The 9,483-nt window shown below is 39.9% G+C and overlaps 1 protein-coding gene across 1 annotated transcript in view; it reads right to left on the reverse strand.

The window, feature by feature from the left end:
• LAPTM4A (lysosomal protein transmembrane 4 alpha) overlaps positions 1–3,034 on the reverse strand; it is a 6,474-nt gene extending 3,440 nt beyond the window's left edge. The window contains exons 1-3 of the mRNA XM_009084598.1: positions 2,919–3,034; positions 857–933; positions 647–769 (exon numbers count right to left, since the gene is read on the reverse strand). Coding sequence (XP_009082846.1) covers positions 647–769; positions 857–933; positions 2,919–3,024 — 306 coding nt within the window. The 5' untranslated portion in view covers positions 3,025–3,034. The remainder of the gene's footprint in view (positions 1–646; positions 770–856; positions 934–2,918) is intronic.
• Positions 3,035–9,483: the final 6,449 nt, after the last annotated feature.

Below are 9,483 nucleotides of genomic sequence, written 5' to 3' on the forward strand. Positions count from 1 at the left end.
AATCCAAATTTCTGTCTGTTTTAAAGAGGCTTTTAAAAAAACCCCACACATCTACTTAAACAAATCTCAAGAGCAGCCAGAAAGAGCTTGTGATCTCTGTTAACTGACAGTGTATTTTACCCATTAAGTATTCTTGCAGTTAAACCACAGGCAGTGTTAATGAGAACTCCATTGCAGTTTCCTTAGAAAATATTGCTGCAAATGAGAAGGGCCACATAGAATGGAAAAAGGGAACCTCAGAATCTCAGATTCTATCCCATAGTGCTGTAGGGCCCTACATCATATCAATCCTTACCCATACTTTTCTTCCCCTCCCCACCAAATAAAGGTCAGCACATTCTAATTTGCAGTAGTAAATTTGCCACAGAACCACATTGCTTAAAACCACCTCGATTCAAGTCCGAATGTAGCTAACAGTTTAGACCAACAATTCTTTCTTTACTCTCCCTGGCTTTCCTTTCAAGGAGCAGTGACACCTGTGACCCTTACACCCCTGATGAGCTTTCATTCTCATAACCACCTATGGCAGCTGCAGGCTAACTTCCTCTTTCTTATGCACAGAAAGGGAACAGTTGCTCAGTCACTGAACCAGTTAAATCAAACTTTAATTTCAAATGTGAAATATCAACTTGTGCTGAACACTTACCAACTGATCCAGGTAATCCTTGATTCTGGGCAAGTAGGTGAGAGAGCTGATGGCAACCAGACAGCTGAGCACGAAGTCAAAGAGTTGGTAACAGAAAAATGGAATCAGCCAGCCCACACGATGCTAAGAAGAAAGCAGCAGCAAGTAAGGTATTTGGTTAAAAAGGCAAGTAGCAAGTTTAAAACCGTGGCCTATAATAAATACACTTACCGCAATTGCTCCGTACACCATCATTGCACTGATTGTGAACATGAGGAGGGAGATAGCAAACAGAACACAGGCATTTTCTGCATTAAAAGAAAAACAAGAAGCATCAGTCATTTCCTGCAGCTGTCACACTGCAGCTGACAGGTACCCAAGCTCTATCCATAACTGTGATCTGTTCTCAACTGTTTCATCTGTGCAAGCTAGCAGCAGCAGAATCGAGTAATTCAGACGTCTCCTAACAGAAAAAGATCTGCTTCAAGAAAACCAGCAAGTATTTGGAAAAATCCCTTTGCCTTAATCAAAGGCCTCACTAAAGCTCAGTCACACCAATTAGAAGCCTGACATAGTTTGACAGTAATGCACCATAATGATGCTGATTTGCAGTACATGTCAGTGCTAAAAGTATGTGAGTGATTAGCTTTACAACTGGAAGGAATCTTAAGTGAAGCTAGCACAGATCAACCTTTACACTTGAAAATGGTTTGGTTACGTAATTTGGTCATTGGCAGTGGGAGCAGCACTGCTCCTTCAGTAACACTAAGGAAAACAGGAAATCACTGTGTGGAAGGTATCTCATTATTTACAAGAAAAGGCAGTTAAATGGAAGCCAATTTGTAGCAAAATCCAGGACACTCATGGAAACTGCATGATCAAGATTCAGCTTGTGCATCACAGTTACTGATGACAGAAGCACAGCTGCTTTCCACAAGTTAGATTATACTTGTTCTCCTACAGCACAGTTCAATTTTAAACACAGAGAAAGAAACCAGCTAGAAAGTCTTGATGTGGTAAATTAATGTTTTTAGCAAGATTGAAGCCAAACTTTTGTGCATCCCATGCTTGAAAAAGATGATCCGAGAAGCCTTGCTAGTCTGCAGTTGATTTGAAAAGATTAACTGTAGAAGCATGTACGTACTCAATCCAGTACAAGATAACATCACCTACAAACACAGATGACACAAAGAACAAGTCCCCCCATGTCTGAAATGCACTACACCAACTGGACCTAAGTCAGCAATCACCAACAAGTGTGGTTTTCTTCTGGATTTATTACTCACAATATCCACATGCACAACAAAACCTGCAATATTCCTTCATGCACACAAAACAAGGGAAACAAGAATCTAAGTCAAAAGCACATGACAGATAGTTTACACTAAAGAGTGAAGAAAGCACTTGCAGCTTCAGGAGCATCTTTCACTCAGATAAGCTTAAGGCTACCAAGTACAACAACAATCATTACAGAGTGCACCAAGTTTTACGGACATCTGCTGTAACTTTACTCAATCTCTTGGCTTTATGAAGCATTTGGTCCTCATTCCCACCCTAATTTCATTGCTAATAAATATGCGGTACAGTCACAGGTCAGAACTGACAGATCCTCATCTCAGGCCATGAACAAATAACACAATGACTGGAAGAACCCAGATTTGTGTTGCACTGTTGATCTTTGCTCCACTGGATCCTACCCTCCTTAAATTTTCATATAATACAACAGACTGAGATAAGACATTAGAAGTGCCACACTAAACATATTTCTACACATTTGAAAACAAGAAAAACACAGCACGTGCACAGGTTTACAGATACTACAGTTAAAAAGCTTGGTTGTTACAGAGAAGTTTGACACCAGTTATGCCTGTACACATCATACACTCAATCTATAATAAGAATGAAAAGCTGGCTTAATTCTGCTCATGATGCTTTCTCTTTCGTTTCTTCTGCAGGTCAAACTTATTAGAGAAATATTTTGTCTTCCCTCAAGTACTGGGCATCGGAATTCTTTTGCTTTTCTTAGAAAGATGACACGGTTTTACTCTTAGTAAACTCATACACAATAGCTTTAAGTTCTTTCCTTAAATCTAATTCGAAGTAAAAATAGTATTCCATAAAGTTTCTTTTTTTATTCTTGCAGAAAATTCAATCCCAGAATAATTAAAGAGAAGTTCAGAAAGCAAGACAACCACATTTAAAAGCTGCACACATATATCACACACTAGCATAAGGCAAATTCACAACACTACACGCTTTATTGTCTGATCAGGCAGCAGAGTTGTAGACCTACCAGCCATTCTCTCGGAAGCGTAGTAATTTCCAATGACTTCATACTGGATATCAACAGTTGGCACCATATTTGGATGAGTCACTTCTACTGTCAACAAGATGCCCATCAGCAAGTTCACCACCTGAGAGAGATCACAGTTACCTCAAGGTTATTTACATTGCAACAGGTAGGCTCTTCTTAGCAACACACTAATAATGCTTTATTTCAATTAGAAATAAACCCTTCACTTTGTCTATATGTGGAAGGGAAAAAAGAGCCCAACTTACAATTACATTTCAACCTGATTTAGTTAAACCACTACCAAAAGAGCCAGAAGAGCACTGGACACTTGCTAGGTTTAATGAATCACAACTAAGCAGCTTTGCAAATTAAGGGGCTGGATAAGGTTCACAGGGATTCAAATGACATAATTAAGCTGGTGCTGCATGATGAATGCGCAGACTTGTGAACCTGAAAGCTGGAAACAGTTAAAAGAGGCCGAGAAGGTAAAGATATAACAGACACAATGAGGAACATTTGGAAAGAGATTTTGCTTTCTACAACAATTGAAAGGCAGAGTTAATTTAACACACAAATTAAGTACTGCATTCTGTTCTCACACAGTGCTGGGGGCAAACAGCAAGGGACGTGTAACACCACACTGAGTGGATGAGAGAAAGCTTCCACTACATCCCTGACCCTCCAATGTAGCTTGTGGCTTGGATTCTCCCATGTTGCAGCTTTAAAACAGGCTGGGGGGAACAGTCCCCCTCTCTTTCCTAGATAATTTATTTAAACCTCACCAGTCCTTATCAGAAAAGCCACACAACCACAGGGGAGGTATGAAGAACTCGCACAAAGGTTGAACCCCAAAATGTGTAAGCACTCAGCACAGGGTGTGTATTCACCAGTCCTTCTCCCTCACACTGCCCCTGAAGACTCCTTCTGCTGCCCCGTTTTGGTACATACCAGAAATGCCTTCAGTAAGAGCTCAAAGAATCGAAAGTAGCTTAAGCCAGTGTAAAATTGCCTTCACAGCATTTATAACCTATTCAAAATTTACAGGAGCATAGTTTCTGCTACTAATATCTAGAGACACATGCCAAAGGTTGCATAACAAAAACATGACGGTATTTTCAAGCTGCAGACGTTTTCCAATCAGTATTCAGTGCAGCCACCACCACCAAGAGGATCTTTTACAATTAGACTCAAAAGGAAAAAAAAGGAAAAAAAAAACCTGGTTTGCAGTTCCTCACAACTTAGGAATATCTGCCAGATATTTCTTTTACTGGCCTGGTTACAGGAGTAAATGATAGTAAGAGTGATAATTACTGAAGCTTCAGTCAGGAAAACAAGCTTTTGAACATTTAAAACCAGTTTTAGCTTTTGAGACTCACAGTTCCTACCTATAACTTTTTTTCCCTTGATGGTTTTATTGGGTTGTCTCTTTTTTCCCCCCAAGGGTTTCAAGACCCCATGGTGAAAAGCTTGCTTGCACCTTCTGCTAGAAAGAATCCTTTAGTGAAATCAAAATTGATTGCTGTGTAGAAATTATATCCTCTCATCATGCATTACACAAACTTACCAGAATTTGCAGCTAATTGAGCCAGTTGTATCCTCCATTTTATGCCTTGGAATATAAAACAGCAGCTAGTAAGCTGGCAGCAAAGAACTACATTTAATCACCAGTATCTTTAGCCTCAAAACGAGCATATTTTCCCTCTCACAGGACAGTTCCTACAGGGCAAACTGTCAAGTTGCTCATGTGCCACTTGTCCAAATCTATCATTTTGCTTCACCACTGTTCACACTATATTCTCTCACCTGTTTCATCCTTCTCTACTCTGGCTTTCTGCTCTCAGTGCATTTTCAACCCTTCTACTTCCTCTTCTCTATGAGAGAACCATGGGTATCAACCCCTATGTTCGAAAATACCTTCCTGCTCTATACTAGTTTTAAAAAGCCCATGCTGAGGTTCAGATCTCTGGCAGTACCTCATAAAGCACAAAAGGACATGTTCAATTACAACTAAATCATTTACTGTTTGTACACAGTCATGAGTTTAACTGCCATGATAGGCTATCTGCCCCAAGATAAAGAGCTAGCAGCACTTGAATTACTATAAAAGAATTAAGACCTTGAATGCCTTGGAATTTTGAGACTAATTCCACATCTGTCACTCTTTTTATTTTCATCCTGTGATCCCAGTTTAGCATATAGAAGTCCTTAGTGATTTCACTAGTTATTGAGCACAGCTCAAAGTATTAAAGCTTTATTTTCTCAACCTGAAATGGTGTGCAAGGAAAGCAGAAAATTAAAGAGTCATTCAAAAGCCAATCTATTAGAATCAGTGAAATAGAATTTTAAAAGTTTTTTTTTAAAAAAAACAAACCACCACCCAAAAATCCAAAGCAAACAACAAACCCAAACCTCTGCCAATTAACACCCCAGGGTTTCCAGTGCTCTACAAATAGTATCTGCTGTTTACAAATAGTATCACAGCACTGAGCAATTCAGGACATTCAACATATGGATTTCAATTAAGAGCTGCCAACAACTCCAAATTAGAAGACTTCTAAGCACAGACAGAGCCTCTACTTGAACTACTTCCATTCTTTCCCAGAAGCTTGATAACAGCAAGACAACAAGGCTTGTTTCAACTTGACAGTCAACATAACAGGCAGCAAGAGCTTGGTCTGGATTGCAAGGCAACCATAGAACATTAAAAAAATATACTTGCTGCAAATCAAATTTCTGTTCGCAAATATCTATATGGAGAAGTCAGAAAAAAATCACAGCACACCTCTATCTAACGAGGATTAAAACTACCAGCCCTTCACTCTTCCCCCCTTCCCCCTCCAATAAATGAGTCCACCAATGCTGACAGTTCTGAAGGAACACCTCAAATCCCAGCAGGCCCCATCCTAGTGGTTTTTTGCTAGGAAGTCAAAAAACAATAATTAAAAAAATAATAAAATGTATATCAAAGCTCTTACTCAAAAAATGCTTCCACTAAAATGAAAAAAAACCAACTTAATTTAGTTTTGCAGTAGTTAAAAAAGTATATTTTACTTTTATATTTGGGATAGCTAAGCTTAATGCAAGCTGGGTGTACCTTGTATCAAAATTTTAAAAACAGGCAGCTGGTATTAAAGCAGAAAGTCAGCATTTATTACAAACTGGTAACAGAAGTATTAGCTCCCCAAATGATTAGAACTCAAAAGACTGTGGAAATACTAACAAGCCTTAGCTTTTTAATTAGTGAGTTTTATCTCTATGGCATACACTTAATACCTAATCATGTAAGTGCTTCATCTCTCTGGAGGCCCAAATGAGGCATCTGGATTTTCCCAAGCACTCCAAGTGACCAAGAATTCCTACTCATTATTTCATTATTTCCTTATTTCCTTTTGTGAGTGAGAAAGAAGGAAATCGCCTTGCACTACTACACTTTCTCACTTCCCTCTCACTTTTCCAATACTTTTTCCCTAAACGTGTTCCTGAAGGAAAAAAACCAAAACAAACCAAGACAGTTTCTGATTTGTTTTGGATTTTTATTATATTGAAAGAACAAAAACTGAAAAATAATAATTTAAAATAGGTTACTTTGGAGCCTGTAGCACCATCAGTATTAGACTGAGACCAGTTATAGTCCTGCATTTGTGTAAATCTTGTTCAGAGAACAAACGACTCCAGAGATCCTCCTCACCCTCCTGCTAACCAGCAATTGCATCACTTAGCCTCCATCGCTGAAGTTTGCTGCCAGAACACACCAGCCACTCCCTCCAAAACAAAGCTATTGCCTCTGGACTGTTTATTGAACTCTGATCTGATTTTCACCAGCGCACCGTCCATGCTTCCGCTTTCTGGAAAGTGCTGTGCCCAATGTGAAAGTTTACAGGAAGAAACAAACTTCAGAGCCACACACTTGCAATTACGGAGCAAGGAATAGGAGGTTTCTTTTTCCTTCCTACACAAAACAGTAGTGGGTGTGTTGCAGAGCAAACCAAGCTTGGATCAGTCCTGGAACTCTCTGCTTAACTCATCTTTTTGCCAGTACAGGTTTATTTATTGATCACACGCAGCAGCAGCAGCACACAGACTGCAGCCTGGTTAAGACATGGTTTGATCACACAGCATTGACAGCAGACATTTTGAAAGATAATGTCCTTGTTCTCTCTGAACCCGCAGAAGTAAGCAACATGGACAGTAATACAGTATTTTAGTGAGGAGAAAAGTTAATCAGACACAAGATTTAAGAGAACACAGATGAATAAGCAAGGAATAGGAAAATGATGAAAGCAATGGTTATGCAAGAATAATACATGTATTATACAGCCAAACCCCTTATCTTACTAGAACATCTGGAGCAGATTGCTGTGAGACTCCATTTTATGTTTGGTATCAAATTCCTTCAGGACTGCACTGCACTAGCACACAGTCTACCCAGTTAATAGCAGTAATTTCAGTAACACAAAGCTGTTCTTGAACTAAGCATTCTCCCCCACCAGAGTCACCTCCCTTGGAAAAACAAAACAATCGCAGAAAGCCCAACAACAACAAACCCACAAACAAAAGAAAAAACAAACCACCCTGCAGAGAAAGTTATTACTACTTGCCCCATACTGTAACTCACAAGCAGAGATTATTGGTTCAGAAACACTTCTCCTGAGCTAGCTAAGCTAGGGCTGTACTCAAACGCATTAGGATATCTCAGTAACCTGACATACCATGGGCCACTGGATTTTTAAAGCTTGGGAGCAAACAAGTTTAATTTTCACTGTCCAAATTGTACTTTACCTTCAAAAAGGTATAAATTATAGCTAAATTCTGATTTAAAGAAGTAGGCAAAACCACCTAAGACTTCATGGTAAAACCTTATTTCAGCTCAAACATCTAACAAGTTGTCAGACTTAGTTCTCACCTTTTCCCAGCCCACAGAGCTGGGAAGCAGATAAAAAATTTCAATTTATCATTTAACAAAGTGCTTGATACATTTTATATACACTTTTTAATAGGGAAAACACAGCTCTGAAGCACTTTGCATATCCCCTGCTACCCTGAACTCGACACTGCAGTCACAGGAGGTGAAAGCACCACTCTGCCCGCGAAGCCATCAGCCTCAGCAATAACCAGAAGTTTTCACCCTCCGCAGCACTGCAGGAAGCTGCACGCGTTCAGGAAGAGGTGCTGCATCCAGGCAACACGACGAAACACACAAGCACAGCAAGAGGTAGAAGCTGGAAGTGCTATGAGGTCTGTGGCCACGGTAAGCACATCCCTGTCCTCCGCCCCCAGCAAGTTCCTGGTGTTTATAGACACTCCCACGAACAGGAAACGAAAGTGGGGAAGGCACCGAGGTGCTTGTGTTTCGTAAGAAGGGTGAGTGTCTCCTTGGTGTCAACGACTTGTGCTTTTACTTGAGGTACCACAGCATATCCTGGAACTCCATCCATAAGCATAGGGTAAAAGAAAAGGTTTTCCAGATTTCCAAAACGAGTCCAAAGCTCAATACTGCAATGGACCTTCATTTTTCTATTTTAAATGAACTAATGACAGAACTTAATCAGCACCAAGACATTTTTTTCTCCAATTTGTTTTTGAAAAAGAAAAAAATATCCTTTTCCTAGAGTTCTGTTACATTTCCATCCCCTACCTTACTCTTTCCTCCAGTCCTCTCCATGGTCACTGCATACATTTTTTTGCAAATGGAAGGACCTAGATGCATAAAGGATCTCCCCATACTTGCTGAAGATAAACCATAAACTCTCCAAACTCAAATCCCCATGCCCGTAAAAGCAGTTTCTGTGCACAGCTCTTTCACACCAACATACAAAAATTGAGCATTTCCTATTTTTACAATCTGGAGAAGGGTAAAGGAGAACACAGGCTTTGGTTACAGCTCCGGGAGAACACAAAACCTATAATGCAGCTTTTGTAAACTAACCTCACATTTTTACTGCCCACGAGCTTAAGGGGAAGGAACGATGAGGAAATTACTCCAGTAAAGGGAAACTCAGCTCCCCTTTACGGGAACCATGGGAAGTCAGGGCTCCAGGCCTTTAAGATGCTCGTACTGTTTTCACATTTCTGTTTCACCCAAGTTCAAAAATATCTCCAGCATTTCAGCTTCACCACAGCAGCTCTCTCTCGCAGAGAAATCATTCACCAGCCACAAAGCTAAGAGGTGTTTCAGGAGCCGAATTTGTTTGTTTTGCTTCTTAATCACCGCACTCAGAACGCGGAGTACGAACAACAGGGACTTCCTTTGCCACGAACCTCTTCGACAAGCAGAAGAAACGCTCGTTTTGGAGACAGTCAGTTCCCTCTCGGACGTTACACACCACTCAGGGGCACCACAGCTTATCGTCCTAGAACATACCCCAAATTCCAACCTCTCCCTACCCTCCTCCCTTACCGAGGACACGCTGTATATACACTCCTATGTGTATATATACATATGTATACATATATATACATATATACGTATATATGCCTATATGCATATATGTCTACATATATATACATATATGTATACATACACATATACATATATATGTATACATATATACATATATATACACAT

This window comes from Acanthisitta chloris, unplaced genomic scaffold (genome assembly GCF_000695815.1).
Source record: "Acanthisitta chloris isolate BGI_N310 unplaced genomic scaffold, ASM69581v1 scaffold35381, whole genome shotgun sequence".
NCBI classification, from domain to species: domain Eukaryota; kingdom Metazoa; phylum Chordata; class Aves; order Passeriformes; family Acanthisittidae; genus Acanthisitta; species Acanthisitta chloris.